The sequence below is a fragment of the Mucor mucedo genome, assembly GCF_025094135.1.
Source record: "Mucor mucedo strain NRRL 3635 chromosome Unknown EV154scaffold_84, whole genome shotgun sequence".
Taxonomy (NCBI): Eukaryota; Fungi; Mucoromycota; class Mucoromycetes; order Mucorales; family Mucoraceae; genus Mucor; species Mucor mucedo.
The window spans coordinates 96,952-114,751 of NW_026252368.1; the positions used below are offsets into that span (position 1 = coordinate 96,952).

General features: G+C 36.2%; 8 protein-coding genes across 8 annotated transcripts; 5 read left to right on the forward strand and 3 right to left on the reverse strand.

The window, feature by feature from the left end:
• The first annotated feature begins 1,056 nt into the window (after window positions 1-1,056).
• EV154DRAFT_517347 (DUF1479 domain protein) lies at window positions 1,057-2,945 on the forward strand. The gene is made up of 6 exons (XM_051602496.1): window positions 1,057-1,727; window positions 1,803-1,861; window positions 1,931-2,145; window positions 2,231-2,347; window positions 2,400-2,540; window positions 2,617-2,945. The coding sequence occupies exons 1-6, from the start codon at window positions 1,094-1,096 to the stop codon at window positions 2,801-2,803; spliced, it is 1,353 nt and encodes a 450-aa protein (XP_051454963.1). The 5' UTR covers window positions 1,057-1,093; the 3' UTR covers window positions 2,804-2,945.
• A 1,978-nt stretch (window positions 2,946-4,923) lies between these two features.
• EV154DRAFT_425514 (SBF-like CPA transporter family-domain-containing protein) lies at window positions 4,924-6,529 on the forward strand (the record flags this gene model as incomplete). Its single annotated transcript, XM_051596251.1, has 4 exons — window positions 4,924-5,227; window positions 5,305-5,580; window positions 5,644-6,143; window positions 6,203-6,529. 4 exons carry the CDS (start codon window positions 4,924-4,926, stop codon window positions 6,527-6,529), a joined length of 1,407 nt encoding a protein of 468 aa, XP_051454964.1.
• A 238-nt stretch (window positions 6,530-6,767) lies between these two features.
• EV154DRAFT_447738 (cytochrome c oxidase, subunit VIb) lies at window positions 6,768-7,260 on the forward strand. Its single transcript, XM_051597137.1, has 2 exons — window positions 6,768-6,968; window positions 7,036-7,260. The coding sequence occupies exons 1-2, from the start codon at window positions 6,783-6,785 to the stop codon at window positions 7,117-7,119; spliced, it is 270 nt and encodes an 89-aa protein (XP_051454965.1). The 5' UTR covers window positions 6,768-6,782; the 3' UTR covers window positions 7,120-7,260.
• A 338-nt stretch (window positions 7,261-7,598) lies between these two features.
• EV154DRAFT_517354 (OTU domain-containing protein 6B-like protein) lies at window positions 7,599-9,081 on the forward strand. Its single transcript, XM_051602497.1, has 5 exons — window positions 7,599-8,024; window positions 8,103-8,377; window positions 8,447-8,645; window positions 8,710-8,822; window positions 8,900-9,081. The coding sequence occupies exons 1-5, from the start codon at window positions 7,788-7,790 to the stop codon at window positions 8,955-8,957; spliced, it is 882 nt and encodes a 293-aa protein (XP_051454966.1). The 5' UTR covers window positions 7,599-7,787; the 3' UTR covers window positions 8,958-9,081.
• EV154DRAFT_307240 (uncharacterized protein) lies at window positions 9,066-9,827 on the forward strand. The gene is made up of 2 exons (XM_051594890.1): window positions 9,066-9,388; window positions 9,449-9,827. Exons 1-2 carry the CDS (start codon window positions 9,136-9,138, stop codon window positions 9,745-9,747), a joined length of 552 nt encoding a protein of 183 aa, XP_051454967.1. The 5' UTR covers window positions 9,066-9,135; the 3' UTR covers window positions 9,748-9,827.
• An 88-nt stretch (window positions 9,828-9,915) lies between these two features.
• Window positions 9,916-12,736, reverse strand: EV154DRAFT_566307 (transcription factor IIIC subunit delta N-term-domain-containing protein; the record flags this gene model as incomplete). The annotated part of the gene is made up of 10 exons (XM_051605950.1): window positions 9,916-9,944; window positions 10,159-10,646; window positions 10,704-10,833; window positions 10,899-11,041; window positions 11,119-11,716; window positions 11,791-11,991; window positions 12,075-12,156; window positions 12,219-12,397; window positions 12,458-12,554; window positions 12,623-12,736. 10 exons carry the CDS (start codon window positions 12,734-12,736, stop codon window positions 9,916-9,918), a joined length of 2,061 nt encoding a protein of 686 aa, XP_051454968.1.
• A 419-nt stretch (window positions 12,737-13,155) lies between these two features.
• EV154DRAFT_517360 (uncharacterized protein) lies at window positions 13,156-14,137 on the reverse strand. Its single transcript, XM_051602498.1, has 4 exons — window positions 14,009-14,137; window positions 13,712-13,954; window positions 13,487-13,639; window positions 13,156-13,421 (listed from the first exon to the last, which is right to left on the reverse strand). Exons 1-4 carry the CDS (start codon window positions 14,078-14,080, stop codon window positions 13,245-13,247), a joined length of 645 nt encoding a protein of 214 aa, XP_051454969.1. The 5' UTR covers window positions 14,081-14,137; the 3' UTR covers window positions 13,156-13,244.
• Window positions 14,138-14,517: 380 nt separating this feature from the next.
• Window positions 14,518-16,440, reverse strand: EV154DRAFT_517361 (uncharacterized protein). Its single transcript, XM_051602499.1, has one exon. It carries the CDS (start codon window positions 16,416-16,418, stop codon window positions 14,709-14,711), a length of 1,710 nt encoding a protein of 569 aa, XP_051454970.1. The 5' UTR covers window positions 16,419-16,440; the 3' UTR covers window positions 14,518-14,708.
• Window positions 16,441-17,800: the final 1,360 nt, after the last annotated feature.

A 17,800-nucleotide genomic window follows, 5' to 3' on the forward strand; every position in this document is an offset into this window, starting at 1 on the left:
GTTTCTTTAAACTGATTTATAGATGTGAAAATAGTTTTTTTTTAAATAAAAGATTTGTGGCTAATTGAACACTGACAGGATTGATCGGGCAACCGGGAAGAGGAATTACTTATTGAGAAGTTTATCCAATTTCAATAAATTGTTGCCGGTGTAACAAAGTTAAGAAAAAAAGCTTAATTTTCAATAATATGCCTATTTCTTCATATTTGATAAGCATGCATCCCTTTCAATAAACATTAATTGACTTGAATATATACGACTACAGGACAGAGGTCCTCTATGTGTATTGAAGGAGATATAAAATAATCCAACAAGGCTTAAACTGCGAGGTATCAATGCGTTGCATAATATAACCACACCTCAGCTATAAAAAAATAGCATCGTTTTTAAGAGCAATGCAGAAAGAAAAAAAAGTGTATGACGGAGTATTATCCCCATTCGAAACTCGGTAATACAGAATTGGATAATGATTAAACCTTTGTAGTTTATCAGTTAAGATGTTGTCTCAATAGTATCTTTTGTTGAGACGAGTCTCTTTTGTCTTATAAGATGATAAAAAAAGGTGATATTGTAACAATCAATCAATTTCTTGAAACCTTCTTATTTGTTATAAGAGTTGATAATAGGCACTCGAATGAAACAGGATACAAACTTGTATTCTGTCATCAGATATTCACACTTTTCTACCCACGGTAACCTTATTTGTCTATTTGTAAATCATTTACATATTTTTTTTTGTTACTCGACTTCAATTGCATCGTTTATGGTTTAAACAATCCAGCCATTAAGCCTGTCGCAGAAATTATATTGAAATACAAAAAAGGCCTGGGAAATATACCATTATGTAATCCTTCTCCCCTTTAAAAAAAAACGGGACCCGGAAGGGTTCTTTCGATGGTAAGAAGCTGGATTTACCTTTTACACTCAAATTCCCCGAAGATAATTTATCCACGGAGGGCAATCCATTCCGCTGTACTTCAACCTTGTTACACTAGTGCCATTGGGACTCCAGATATAAAACCTGGGGTAAATATGTAAAAAAAAAAAAAAGGATCCATTGAATATTAATTTTTTTTTGAGTACTACACACAAAATGATGACTACTTCTACAATTAAGCCCAAGGGTGATATCAGCTCTGTATTTTCACACCTTGGTGGTAAAGGCATTGGCCTCGACCCTAGTTTTTTAACCTTAAAGCAAGAAATTGCCCCCAAGGACCCTGCGATTCTTAACAATGCATATCAACGATTATTGACGTCCTTCCAAAAAGAATCCGTCGAGATTAAAGAAAAGGGATCTTCTGTGATTCCTCAAGTCTCCTTTGCAGATATTCAATCTAACGGTGGACAGTTTCCTCCTTCAATCGCACAAGAAATCCGTAAGCGTGGCTGTGTAGTGATCCGTAACGTCGTCTCCCGAGAAGAAGCTCAAGGCTACAAACAACAAATCAAGGAATACATTGGTCAGCATGCCAAAGATCTCGGTGGGTTTCCTACCAACGATCCTCAAGTGTGGGAAGTTTATTGGTCTCGAGCCCAAGTAGCAGCCAGAAGTCATCCCAACTTTAACACGGCCACGTTGGCCCTCAACAAGATTTGGCACGCCGAGGAGAACACAGTGATTGATTTGGAAAAGAATTTAGGCTACTGTGACCGTCTTCGTATCCGTAAAGCTCATGATCAAAGTTTTGCCTTGCAAGAACATATTGATAGTGGGTCCCTTGAACGTAAAAAAAAAAAGAATAAGGAATTGGGGGGAGTAGTATATATATATATATATAGAAATTTGACATTTTATTTAGGCTGGTTGGATCCTGAATATCGAAAATGCTATACCGAGATTTTTAATGGAAATTGGGAGGTAAAAGGATAAGAGAGAAAGGGAGAAGGTCTCATTTTATTGATTAAATTTCTCCCACTCATTATGTAGAACCATGATTCATTTGATGCCACACATCGTGTTGAGGCACGCATGGATTATTACAATTCTCCTGGTGGATGTTCTGTCTTTCGTAATTTCCAAGGTTGGTTAGCCATGTCTGACATCAAGACGGGTGGAGGAACCCTTCGCGTCTGTCCTCTTTTAAAACAATCGACTGCCTATTTCTTGATGAAACCTTTGATCGAGGAAAACCTTTTGAAAAAGTAAGTGGTGGTGGGGGAGAAAACAGATTGCATCTGGGCGTTGTTGTTACAATAGAAAACGGATAATTAAATTCTCCTTTTTTAGTGATTACATTGGCGCACTCCCTGGATTATGTCAAGGTATTGGTAAAACAGACTACCCTGAGATTGTGGACACCATGGTTTCAATGCCCGATGTGGGCTATGGAGATGCTGTCTTTTGGTAAGTGGATGACTGGAGTGTAAGATAAAGATTTAATATATTCTTTGTTTAGGCATTGTGATCAAGTACATGCGGTTGAGCCCAAGAACGATTCGGATGTAGACTCGTCAGTTCTTTATATTCCATCCGTTCCTCTTTGCCGTATTAATTCCGAATATCTTGCCATTCAACGAAATGCATTTGAAAGAGGCCTGTAAGTCATTTTTTTTTTTTTGTTGGAGATACGTTTTTTTGTCAAGTTAATATTAATTTCAACCATAACTGACTAGAACACCACCTGACTTTCCCGGTAACCATTATGAAGAAACATTTGAAGACCGAGCTCATGTGAATAGCATGAATGCCGCAGAACAACTGAATATGGGTATCACGACTTACCCCCCTCTCTCGGATGATGCTACAACAGGTCAAAAGAAGGCACTGGACACTCACAACAAAGCCCTTGGCTTTGCATAAATAAATCCATATTTTTATTATATAATTAACCTTTTTTGATCTTTTATGGAAAGTTACACAGCAAACAAGGTTCGCGTAACCCATTTACAAAAGGGATAAGTAACCCTAATCATATTCAGCCCTTTTTTCCCTTAATTTTTTCGTGTGTGTGTGTGTAAAACCCACCTTTCAGTCTGTATGCAATATTATTTACAATGCATTGTATGCATGGGATAAGGTTAGAAGTGGGTATAAGATGTAAAAAAAAAAAATGTTGAGCTTACTAGCATATTTCACAATGATTTCATGGGCTACTATGCTGCCATACGCATAAAGAAAAGAAAAAACATTTAAGACTATTTTGGGATATTTGTTTTCTAAAAGGCACGTAAACCCGATTCTAAATAAAAACTCGTCCTGTTTTTTTTTAAAAAAAAAAAAGAATGCAATGCGTAAGCATCATAACAAGACGGTCATTCGGGTTAAGAGACTTACGAATTTAGTAGAGTGTTTCAAAAAAGAAAGATGACTCGAGACTCCTTACATAATTAAATGGGTCTTTATGGGAATCTCGGTAAAAAAAAAAAAAAAAAAAGATGACCTCAACATGTGCATGGGGGTATTAGAATGGATTTGTTCGTTTTGACATACAACGTTTACAAGTCATGATTTCCTTTATTTGTTTGATCTCCATTTATTATAGTAGCACAGCATAATCATCATTACTGGTTGTAATTAAATTGTTTCATAATTGTTGTACTGTCAGATATTAAAGGGGGGAAAGTAAAAAGGGAAAGAGAGAACATTTTGAAAGGAGAATGAGACACCTTTTTTTTTTTTTTTATGAAAATGAATAGGGCGAAATCCAACTAAATCCGCTTTGGTTATGTTTATCGAGGTTTCCCGCACCCAAAGAAAAAAAAAAGACCCCTTTGTTATTGTGTGCTCCTGCTTACGGCGAATGGGCGATCCTTTTCTTTTTTTTTTCGCTATAAACAAGACCCCATCCCATAAACAATTGGTTAATCTACGATCGGATATAAGATACAAATGACATTTCACAACATGTCATTTTTACCCGCTTTGTGATAGTGTTGATCCAACTTGTAAATTAAACAAGGGAAAAGAAAGATAAAGTTTAGGTCTTATCAATGCAATGATGAAAGAAGTCAAGGTTTTTTCTTATTAGAATGTTCTGATCAAATGTTGTACATGACAAATAAAACATGGACAGAGAGAAATCAAAGAAAAGAGAGAGAGAGAGAGAGAGAGAATAAGAGATAGACCCTTTCTTTTATATGTTGACATTGCAAATGGACTACATTATCTCTCAGGTAGGAGAAACGATTACATCGTATCCATGGAAACGAGGAGTTACTAAGGCGATGACGAAAGGAGTAGCCTGGAGTGAATCTGTAGAATTATAACGTGTTACATAAGGATGCATTATTGAAGAGAGAGAGAAAGATTCAATGTCTTGGCATTGGGTTGGAGTATGTAAGAATTCATCATTGAAAGATGTGTGTTTCTGAAAGAAAGGGGGGGCTCAACTAAAAGAGGTTGGGTTTATTCTGTGGCAAATGGAAATGTTGATCCTCTAACGCGTGTAATAATAGTAAAGAATATGTTACAATTAAGCATTTTATTGAATATTTTATAGTTGATATATTTATACATATTTCCTCCATTAGTACAATTCGCACGGTTTGAAAGGGGCCAAGAGAGAGAGAATGATGGGCTTCTCATACACACCTTTTTTTTTTTTTTTTGCTCTTGTTATGTTTGTTACTACTTGTCATGATCATGAATGTATCTCCTATTAAAACAATAATTCTTTTTTGATCGCACAGAATTGTCATTATCAGACTCTCTCCTACACTTATTTTCTTCCTTTTCTTTTTTTACTTGCTAAATGGGACCCCCTTTTAGCCCCCCCTTTTTTTTTGGAACCCCCCAAAAAAAAAACTGCAGCAGCAAACAAAAAGTGATACCTCTTTTTTTTATTCCATTTTACTTTTCTTCTAGTTCCACTATAAACAATAAACAAAAAGCGGATGCCTATAAAATCCTGGATTCTACGGAAATTGACTTTTTCTTCTTCTTCTTCTCCTTCACTATTCTTTGGATTATTCAACTTGGCTATGAACGAGTCAAGGCTAAAAACAAACTCTTCATTTGCAAGTGAGGTCACCATCCCCACACATCAACAACACCGAAAGAACAACAACTATACACCGTCGGTATATACGGAAAAGTCAGCCACCATCGCTGCAGATCAAAGCAAATTTAAATCCGTGCTAGCATCTGTTAAAAGAGTTTCTTGGGCCTTATTTGTAAAGTATTGGTTCTTGCTGGGTCTATTAGTAGCCATTGTATTTGCAATTTTATTTCCAAATGTTGCCAGAAAAGGTGGATATATTCGTGCTGAATGGTCCATCAAGTGGGGTAAGAGAAAACCTTACATCCTTTAACTCAATCTTTCGAAATACAAGTCATCTAACAACCAATATTTTTCATTATAGGTGCCGTCGTAGTGATTTTCTTAATATCAGGTTTATCCTTGCGCACAAAAATATTAGCAGAGACAATCTTACGTATCCGACTTCATCTACTCATCCAGATAATCAATTTGATCATCATTCCATTTACTGTCTTTGGTCTCGTCTTGTTGTTTTTCAAACTGCACATGAACATTAATTCCATGTTACTTGTGGGTGTGGTCATTGCTGCAAGCACACCCACCACAGTTTCATCAAATGTTGTCATGACGAAAAATGCCAAAGGAAATGAAGCGTCAGGTAATAAGAAGAAAGAAGAAAAAAAAAAGATTATGCACGAAATCTAATCAATGTATAATTTAGCCCTAATGAATGCTGCACTGGGAAATGTTCTCGGTATATTCGTATCGCCAGCCCTTGTATCCGTGTTTCAAGGCCCTTTAATAGCTGCTACACCTGAAGAGGAAAGCACTGCACAAGCCAGCGGGGGTGTTGATTTCATCCAAGTCTTGAAACAACTGGGTGCTACCGTCTTGGCACCTCTGGTTGTAGGTCAAATCATCCAATGGTTCTTTACTGAACCGGTTGCCAAGTTTAAAGTCAAGTTCAGGCTATCTGATGTCAGCAGTTTCATGCTTTTGACCATGGTCTGGTCCGTCTTTTCCGACGCAGTGTATTCAGGGTCCTTTTCGGCAGTGAAACCTAAAGACATTGTAGCGGTTGCTATCTTGAATGCGGGATTTTATATCATCTTCTCTCTCTTTTGTTTAATGATGGCTAGATTGCCACTTCCTAGATGGATTGAAACACCAGACTGGTTAAAGAGATTTCGATATTCCCGTGAAGATACCGTTGCCATCATGGTAAGATTGAATATATATCCATATATGTACCATTATCCTAAACTAACGCTTAATTTTAGTATTGTGGTGCAACAAAGACAGTAGCTATGGGCGTGCCATTGATCAATGTGCTTTACCAGAATGGAGATCCTGGTACGATTGGTGTCTTATCTACTCCCTTATTATTGTACCATGTTGAGCAATTGATCCTTGGTAACATCGAGGTGGAACTACTAAAGAAATGGGTAGAGAGCGGACAAAGAAAGAGAGAACAGCGAGAGACTCCTGTCATAAGGGATGAAGAAGAGAATGCGTATGACAGCGAAGTTACACACGTGGCATCTCAAATAGGTCCTCACTCACATTCACCCTCTCCATTATCACAACTACATTATTACGAAAAGTAATACCCCTTTATTACATCCCCTCCTCCTCCTCCTCCTCCTCCTCCTTCTTCTTCTTCTTTCTCTTTTTTTTTTTTTTACCCTTCCCTTCTTTTTTTTTATCTTGCCCTTTTGTAAAATCATTTCATCATTTAATTATATAAATTTTTTGTGTACACACTAAAATGGCCCCTGCTGCTTTTTTTTTTGAGTTTTAACTAGACCGAGGGAAATATCTTTTTTTTTTTTTTTTTTTTTCATTTTTATCTTTTTTAAAATGTCAGAAACCAAACCACCCACTCGCCAAGAAAGAAAGCAATGTTGGTTTTTACGCGATCAATACTTTGCTTGTCTGGATTCACTCGACATTAACGATCCCACTGTAGTCGAAAAGAATCCCGAAAAAGCAACCAAATGCCTAGAATTAAAAAAAGGTTATGAAGAAGGTTGCATGGCCAGTTGGGTAGGTTTAATATATATATATATATTTTTTTTTCACAGGGAGAAAACTAAATTCCCTTTTTTTTTAGGTTGAATACTTTAATAAACGCCGTGTTTTGGATTTACGGCAGAAACAGTACTTGGAATTCTCTGCTCAACAATCCGGAAAATAAAGAGAAATTTCAGCAAACTTATGTGTGGAGGTTTAGCTTTGTAAAAATATCGATTCAGCTCTGATAGTGTAGATTAAAAAGAACGGGATAAATAAATAAAAAAAGTGTCTTGGAAAACAATGGCATCATTGTCTTTTAATTAAAAAAAAAGATATCGGTATTCTGTCAGTTTACACGAATGACATTAACGTCTGTGATGATGTCAATACAGTAGATCCAGAAACTTGTACTTTGCTCAGCGTAGATATTTTGGAAGAAAATCCATCAATGATTTAAATTTCTTGACGTTATTTATTCGTACTACTCGTTCTATCAGTACCACACGCAATGCAATAAATATGCATGATACAGATAATTGACATTGTCAAAGAGAACAAATACGTTTATACATTGGTGATGCAATAACGCCTTCCCATGAACGTATTTGCGTAGACAGGCCATAACTGTTCTTTGATTGTTTTTCTGTGTATGTAACCTGTCCCACATAACAGCCACCATGTATGAACAAGTAAACCTTCAATGTGCACCTATTTAATCCGCTTGGATGGTCACTATTATGCTAAATGCCATCTTTTTCATGCGTGACCGTCGAAAATGAATCATTTAAGCCCTTCATTTTTTTTTATTTTTTTGTAAATATGTAAACAAAAACTTTCTTATCAAATACAATGTCAAGTGAACCTTTGACATTAGAGCAACTGTTAGAGGCTCACAAGGAAGAGCAAAAACAACTCACCTCAAAAATCATTGGTTTACGTAAAGGTGTACCCAAAAGCAACAAACAGAAAAAACGAGAAGTCAATTCACGTATTGCTGATTTAGAATATGATTTAAAAAAGAAACAGGACGAAGAGATTAGAGTGTTGAAAGCGGTAGAAGCTGGTATCGACCCTCACGAAGAACCCGTAAGAAAGAAAAAAAAAGAAATCCTATACACTTTCCCCCTCCCCCTTTCGAAACTTTGAGTATTCACTTTTCATTAGATGGACGACGGTATTTCGTTAGACCGTCTAGACGCATTAACCTTGGATGAAGTGACTGACACGGCTGAACCGGTGAAAGAGCAACCCAAGAAAAAAGTCAACAGAGCCAAGGCAAAAATTGAAAAGCGAAATGCAGAAATGGAGCGTTTACGACTGGAAGCCATTAAGGAATCCGAGAACCAGGTTGACCTTGGTGTTATGGAGACGGAAGCTATCACGAAACTAATTGCACCCATGAACTTACGGATAAAGCAAATTAGTGCTGATGGTCACTGGTAAGAATAATAATAATATTAATAAAAGAGGCAAATCTTATGTAATCTTGTGATATTAATGTATCATAGCTTATATAACGCTTTTGCTGACCAATTGAGAACGAGACATGAAGAGAATGTGGATAAAAAGGAACTTCGTCAGTCAGCGGCTGAGTACATGCGTCAAAACCCAGATGATTTTGTACCGTTTTTGTACCTGGAAGACGGCAATTTTGAAAAGTATTGTAACGATGTGGAGCACACAGCTTGTTGGGGAGGACAGTTGGAGGTAAACTTAAAAAAAGATGCTATTTCTACAAAAACACACGCCATAATTTTGTGTTCATTTATAGATCGTCGCATTGGCTAAATCCAGAAAAGTTCCTGTCGATGTGATCCAGATGGGCGGTCCTACCATTAAAATTTGCGATGATGAATACCCCGACAAAACACCCATCAAATTAGCGTAAGTTTAATCTTCCTTTCGGGCAATCGGATCTAAAAAAAATAGCAATCTTAAATTTTTTTTTTTTTTAATTTTAGTTACCATAAGCACCTCTTTTCATTGGGTGCTCATTACAATTCCTTGATTGACCAATAAGACCATCTACCGCGATTATGTTTCCTCCATTCATTGTCCTTTATTTTTGCGTAATTTAATTAAAATCTTGAAATTTATCAAAGTCCACAATCTCAATTGTTATAAAAAGAGACACCATTGTCCTTCTTCTCAATTCGTCTTTCTTATCTTACTCTATTTCTATTTTCTACTAAGAATCATGTCTGCTATTACTACTGAAAAAGCTACTTTTGCTGCCGGTTGTTTCTGGGGCGTAGAACACATTTACAACAAACACTTTAAGGATCTTGGCATTCTTACCACCGTCGGCTATATCGGTGGAGAAGTTGAAAATCCCAATTATCCTCAAGTTAAGACTGGAAAAACAAATCACGCCGAAGCTTGTCAAATTACTTTTGACCCATCCAAAGTTTCCTATGAAACCTTGACAGAATTCTTTTATAAAATGCACGGTAATTATAACCACTCATTCCGCTTTTTTTCAATTAGTGTATTCATCCTCTTCATTTTAGATCCCACTACTGCCAATTATCAAGGCCCCGACGTTGGCACCCAATACCGTTCAGCCATTTTTTACCACGGTCCTGAACAAAAGGCCATTGCCGAAAGAGTTACAAAACAAGTGCAAGAAAAGCACTATCCCGATACTCCCATTGTTACTGAGATTGTACCTGCCACCACCTATTACAATGCCGAAGATTATCATCAATTGTACTTGGAAAACAACCCTGAAGGATATGCTGTAAGTTTTTTTTTTAGGATAGAAAAACAGTTTATCAATCTTTTTTTTTCTAATGTTTCTCATCTTTAGTGTCCTACTCATTATCTTCGTTGGTAATTCTTTTTCCTCTTAAAACCTGCAACAATCCAAAACAAACCCTGTATATTTCAACAATTATATCACATTTACATCCCATTTTTTTTTTATTACATTTTTTCTTTATTATTACCCTTTCCCTTTCTATACATAATTACGAGTTTAATAAACCTCCACCGCAATAAATACATCTACAACAATGCACTAAAATTATATCTGTCAATGATCGATCGTTGCTTGGCCGTAAACTTTTGGAGCCGCAACTGGAACATTTTTTCGTATGGGGTGAATACAAAACTCTTCGAGTTATACTACACAGTTCTAAACAATGTATAAAAAAAAAAAAAAAAAAGTTGATTAATAATCCAAAAAATTAACGGATAAATTTTTTTTTTTTTTTTTTACCCCAGAAATGGCCGGCATCACATTGAGCCAACGTACTATCCCCAATAGCTCGCACAAGTTCATCACAAACAGGACATTTCTCTCTGGGTTTAGGGTTATAAGGACCATAGGGCGAACTGGAATAGGCAATTTCTTGGTACAGACCCAACTGATCGAAATTGTCCTGTAATCGCACATACATCTCCAAACACTGGGCTGTCAAATCGCTGTTGGATATCGTCAAGCCAAAATCACATAGCAAGAGCATCACCATTTGGTCTTGTTCGCTAAACTTACTAAACTCCGTATCCGGTAATCTCGACACATAATCAAACACATGGGCCAAAAAATGGCTCAATGTATTCTGTTTGGCTTCCACACAGGACTGTAAGAATTCGGTTTTGAACAAGACCATCTTGTACTTTTTCAATTCGAGGTCCGCGTTAAATATGATGCGGCTCGCGATCGTGCTCGATTCACAATATATCGCTTTCGTAAGGTCTCGACCACTAAGAGATTCATTTTGTCAGTACATAGCATTTACTTTTCCTTCCTCCTATTTTTACTCTAGTACTGGTTTAACCGCCATATATTCTTTTAATTTACTAAGCCATCTATCAATATGCGTAGCATCATCATCCTCAATTAAGTAATCCAGAACCTCTCTTAGTAATCCTCGCACGGGTTTTACAAAGACTACACAAAACAAATATCTCTTATCAATCATTCAGTTTTGAAAAGGGAGGCTAAGAGTAACTTACAGAAATTTGGATCAGTTACATATGTATCTACATCGGTAAGTAAGTTTTCTGTCAATAATCCACGAGGCTTTTGTAAAATAAATGCCAAGTTTGTGTCTTCTGTAGACTCGGGACGATAATGAACATCCACTGTCGGCCTCATACTACCATCATAATAATAATAATAAATGAGCCATCATTAAGGGGAATAAATCTTTTTTTTTTTCCATTCCACACTTACGCAAAGTAGATTGCTGTATATATATGTCCCAATGAATCTGCTCCGCCAAATAAGTAAGGTAAAGCATCAGATGCACCAACAATATCATCTTCATCAGCTTTCTCTTGTTCATCCATCCACTGTTGCTTGTATTTCTGAATAAGTTTACTACTGATTTCTTTATGTGCGACTTCATCCACGGTCAATTCATCTTCTGCACTCAAATGAAATTGAAGTCCTTCGCCTTCCACCGTATAGCATCTGAAATCAAAATCATTGATCCAGTTTCCTCCTGATAATCCCAATGCCGAGTGTTCCAACACGTGCATTTCCCATTCCTTATCCACGTCCATGACAGCCTCGTCTACTAAAAGTGATGTGAAACGAATTGTAATCCCTTTGGATAAAGCAATACGAATAAAAGGTGAATCGTTTTCAAAATCGTCGTGCACTTTCAACAAGGTGGGAACGGATGAACCTTCATCGAACCATTGGCGTAAAATCGAATACTGAATATCTTTAATCGTCGTATGATTTTCCTCGTCCGTTTCTATCTGGACCGTGACCGCTGTAAGTGCTGCAGTGCCGTTTGTGCTTGCTGAAGCAACATATGCAGTATCTATGTCCGTATCAATGTCAATACAACGCGTCCCTTCTTTTTTTTTTTTCATTAGTCTATCCCAAATACATTACATTTGCCCTCAGTCTTTTTCTGCCAATTAGACCAGTGAACAAGGTTGACATAGGATGTATGCGCTGTAATAGTTGTGCTGTATTCGATACCGTCGTGTCCTAATTTATAGAGGCACAAGTCTCCTGCCTTGTTGGATAATGCAAGAAGACATGGTGAAGTGCTAAAAGGATCTGCCACGATCTTTTTAGACCAAGCAGCGTCTATCAAGAAAAATTAACTACATGTCAAATTTTTTAATCCCCCCCAAAAAAAAAAAAAAAAAAAAAAAAAAAATCCCGCTTACATAAAGTATGATGAGGGTCTCCCTTGGTGGGATGATCATGTGTAATGGCATTGGCATTGACACTCTCGGTAAGGTCTGCATACTGGGAATGAAGGATTAGATCACTACACCCCCACACCTATCACACATATTTCTTTTCTTTACCAGCTGCCAGTCAGAATTAATGGGATCTTTGGCTGAACATTGATATATAAGAGCTCTATGTTTGGTAGTAACAACCACTAAAAAACAACCATTTGTTTGAGATAATCCACTTGGTGACCAGTTGGCACAACGGTATCCTTCCTCGAGCAGAAATGAAGTCTGTATATTATTGCAGTCGTCTATAGTTTAAGATTAGAAGCCGTGTAGGGCCTTTTTTTTTTTGGAGCAGGAATGTATACCTATGGGCGCTGAAGAAGTAAGCTTCAATTCGGGTAAAGTGAACCCAACATGCTTGACACTTTCTTCGTTTGACGAAAGACCTATTAAAATGGGTGTCTAAAATAGAGTAATAACGCGATCAATAACTGATCGACGGTGCTCGTGGGGGGGGGGGGTTCAGTTACAATAATGTGAACATTCATGTCTAGGCAAATAGCCAATTGGCAGTCTTCACTCCATTGAACACAGTCAATAAAGTAAGGTCGATTTTTTAATGAGAGTGGTGTAAGTTTCTCCATGTTTTAAAGGGACAAGAAAGAAAAGAGGAAAAAAAAAAAGTCGGTGTAATTAAAAAACGTCACTTTAACCTTTTTTCTGCACTGCATTTTCATTGTACGTTGATAATTAGACGCAATAAGTGTGTTTCAAGAAAACATGATATCTTTCATTCGCCTAGATGGACCAGGCTAATTTGATTACCAACTTTTTTTTGGTGATATCTTGATTCGGACAAGTTTAGAACAACCCTTCAAAAAAAAAGGGGGAGGAAAGGGATTGTTTCATCATTAATTAGATAATGCCATAACAGGGTTATCTTACATGAATGAAGAAACGCCTTTTGCTCCAAAAAAAAAACCTAAGCATAACTAACAGATGGAAGAAGGGGGTTTATTAGTTATTGTTATCAAAACTTTGTAAACAAAGTTTTTTTTTATTAGGAGATGTTGTTTAATCCGAGATGGGGAGTTAAATTATGTTTTAAAAGGAGTATGTATATTATATATATATATAAAAAAAAGAAGGGAGTTATTGATGTATGATGAACTTTTCGTCATACTGTTTAGTAGATGTCCAAGAAGCTGCAGTTGGCTTCTCATTAATATGAGCATAAAGTGGTACGGTCACAAAGTCAACAGATGGATAGCGATTGAATTGTTGACTAGAAAGTGCATTATAGCGATCATCGAATTCAATTAAGATAGACTATATAAAAGAGTACATGAGTTACAAAATCATATTGCATGAGTCAAATATTTCTTTTTCCTTACATAAACCGAATTCAAGTTGGAGTTGGATGTAATGTTCACTTGTTTATATACGTCGGATAAATCGGATCCATTTTTGCTGAACCGGTAATTAATGCCTCTAATATTTTCAGTTGCATTGATGCGATTGCAAATACTGAGAATAGCGAGCTCAAACTAAATCAAGTTATTAATTTAAAAAAAAAAATTCTATAAATAATCTTTTTTTTTTCTTTCTCGCTTTCTTACTCTTTGACGAAGCACGCGATGTCTCCACATGAACAATAGCGTAGATAGTATCATAAAAAATGGTAAAACAACAAGCCCGCAAGACCATCGGGTACGGATCCAGAGTATGTAGTTACCGAAAATAACAACCATCCAAAGAATCCATATAGCAATGATCCACATAATCTTATTTCCAGGTGGTGGGTGGCTATACACGGATTGGTTAAGTAGGTTAAATGATGAACAGAAATCTTGGACTGATAACTATAGCCTTAATTAATCAACATGAATTTATCGAAAACTAAGTATAATGCTTACATAGCCTTGAAGATCAAATGTATATTGATCATCGAACTTTCGGTTCATTAAAGAGAAACGGACGGATTTCATTAAAAAGGAATGGGATGGGTTTGTAAAGATAAAGAGTGTAATGGGGTTGATAACAAATGCAAAAAAAAATAGAATAAAGGAAAGAAACTAGATAATTCTGATTGACATGATGTTTATATATCGGACTTGAAGATCTGTGACGTTTTTGCACATTCTATCTGTAAAATAGGAGCATTATTATACTAACTTTTTTTTTTATAGACTATCTATACTAAAGGTTGCAGGAGTGACATAAGTATGAATGGAGAAACATAAAGTGAAGTCTCAATACTTCTTTTGCTACTTATTGCTATTTATTTTGTTAATATCTTGTTGAAACTGGCTATATTACTATTCTCCAGAATTGACATTTTACAGTAAAGTTGTGACTGTAGCACCATGTTCCTAGCCTATTTGATCATCACCTCTCGCATTCTACTAAAATGTAATTATGTTGTGGTAGGAGCAGAATACACTTGTTCCGATGATTTAATAATTAAAAAAAAAAGTAGAGTGGTTACAGTTTGCAATTACAATAACTTTTCAATAACATGATTTATTTAATGAATAACATTTCGATGTGGTGAAGTTTTTGCCTGTAGATTTGGAATACCTATAACATCCGAGCTAAAGACGAAAGAGTGGAAGATTAATGGAGCTTTACATTCACGTCTGGCTTGTCGATGATCAAATGAAAACGGTGTGTTCGAAACATGCTGGGATAAGTATTAAGGACGACTTCGTATCCGTTGAACAGATAGGCTTTACAACTAAGCAGGCTAATATCCACTTTTTTCAATTTAAAGTGATTTTTGAAGCACAAAGTAAGCTCTTTATTGTCATTTGTCACCGGTCTCATCCCGCCAGAGATTCGCACTTCTTCTAATAAAGGACAAGATTGAAAAAATACTCGGAAGACATCATTGAATACAGCTGTGTTTGTTTTCTCCCCCGGGCAAAATCCAACCTCAACATGATTGAGAGAATACTCTTTGACTTCGTACTGGCTTGCAAATGAATCTGACTCATCTGCACCAAATTTATCGAACCAAACTACTAATTTTTCCAGTACAGGCAGGTTTGGTAGAATATGGATGAAGAGTAACGTCGCACTTCCTTTCGGCAATCGGTCCATGGTCAAATCCACAACTTTTTGGAACGATGCTGGTAATTGTAAGATTCTTGAATATAAATACGATATTTCCTCCAATCTTCCGACTAGAATTTCATGAATCTTTATTCCCAAGATTGTGACATTTTTGATCAGCTGGGATTTTCTAATCGTATCAACCATGTGTTCATTTTGGGACGTATCGTTCAAATAAAGTGACAGACCTTTCAGTTGTACCTTGTTCTTTTCCATGGCGTTTATCATCTCGTCAGACAAAGGACATAGATTCATATCCAAGTAAGTGAGGGGTTTTGATTCCATTAACAAGCTTGTTACAACTTCTTTAATTCTTGTGGAGAGATAAAGGCTATATGCGCGCTGGGCATACGCATTTAAAGCTATATTTTGAAGATTCTTGTATTTTTGATTGATATACGATACCCATTTGAAAACAAACTCGTCCAGATTATCTGTATTATCGTTATACATCCCCGCTATATTTATAGAAAGATTGAGGATTTCAAGTTTACTGGCTAGAGTGGTTATGTTGACATGTCGTTGATGTCTCCACCTATGTTTATCGACACTCATCTTAAGCGTAAGTTTCTTTAAGTTTGGACTCTTGCTGTGAAAAACTTCGACATCTTCTAATCTGACTGCGGTACTTGTCAATACGAACTCTTCAAGTGACGGTAAATTTTGAATGTGGTCACGAAGTAACTTCAATACCGTGATATCATTTTCTCCATCGTAAGGTTTGTCGCCTGTGATATCCAATCGTTTCAAGTTGCTTAAATTACTATACAGGACGATTTGTTTTGTGAAGATAGGGGATAAAGAACGATCAGTCAAGTATTCTAGATTGTTCCATCGTTTGAATCGTTTTTGATAATCGAACACCTCTGGACTAGGTATCTTGTCTGTATCACAAAAGAGTTCACTGATAAATACATTGCGCACCTTTGGAAATACTTCTGGAAGCTTCATCAATGTTCTTGTGTGCTTGTTACTTGTCCATGATATACAGAGATTATTTACTGTGTTCGCGATACGTCTTTTCTTTACAAATAGATCCATAGCTGATCGAAAATCAAACGGCATATTGTTTTCAATCGTAAGATCGACGTAAAGATTTGAATTGGCTATAATTTCGTACCAAGCCTTACAAACACGGATACATCTGATTTTGTCACGCGTCGACAGAAAGCTTGTGATGAGCACCAATATTTCTGTAGGTATCTGTATCATGCTTTTGGGAAAGTAAAAGATGTTGAGGGTTTTTTTATGAAACAGACTAGATATTTATAGGTTTGATAATCCGACCTATTTTTTTTTTCTGAGCTTACGTCATTTCATCCGTCAATGAAAAAAAAGAAAAAAAAACATTCGAGGAGCTCCCTTTTTCACACAAATTGAGTTAAACACACAAAAAATCATGCTTTAATTTTTTTTATTTTTGATAAGACTCTTCTTAAAACGAGTTGTTTTTCCTCTGGAGTATTTGCTTCCAATAAAGCACGAGTATACTCATGTCGAAGCACGATATCTTCTTTATCTTTGCTGTCACTTTCGTCGTCAAAGTAGAAGCAGCTTCCTCCGGAACCCAACTATGCAATTGCGCTGTGATGTATCATACCCAATTATCCTTTTGATGTGTTATAATATCAACGCACTCCATGTTATTATTACTCATAATGAAGTTGCAAAACCAGTAACATCTCCATTGGCTTGGATTTCTAAAAATAAACGTTTTTTATTTGGGGGTTCAGTTCTCGCAAAACGTCAAATGCATTTCATTGGTTCTTAATTATTCTACCGAATGTGTGTAAATTTCAAGACATTTATTATGCTTATGTAAAGCTTCTTTACAGATATATTTAGTCTTAACATAGCAAATGTTCTTTTGATAAACATCTGTCCAAAGATGTTTTTGAATGTCTAATCCAGCCTTGACAATCTTCAGCAGTAACAGTAGCGCATGCAGCAGCAATTCTGGGTGTAAGCTGATCTACCTTACTCAATTGATGTCTTCTAGTTTTTTTCTTTACTTTTGCGCAACACTCCTTAATAGGATTAAGAAATGGCGAGGAAAAGAGGCTTATAACTGCGTTTGTTAATCACTTTTATACAAAATCAGAGTGGCGAATCCTGTAATTATCCATCACAATGTAAACTCCTTTTTTGTTCTGTTTATCCCATGCGAGAGTGATTCCTCAGGGTATATACAGATGAGACACACAGGCGTGGAAAAGTAATCCGGCATAAATCCTCATTCCTTTTCAGATTCAATCTCCCAGATGTTTAATATAAAAAGCGTTCTCCCTTTTGCGATGACTTTCTCTTTACAACCTTAATAAAGGATTAATGCAGACTCATTTCTTATTACTTCCTTTTATTCTTTTTCTCTATACTTCCATATCTCAAACATCATAGCTAATGAGTCTTTCATAATTACTTTGTTGTTAGCATTATCATTGTCATTAATAATAGTAGTAAATGCATTCGCCAACATGATTAGTTAATTCACCATATTATTTTGCAGGGTACTCTATATCCATTTCATCTGAAAAACTATCATCATCAACCTCCTCAATGGATGTATCAGGGATATAGTTGATAAAGTCTGATAT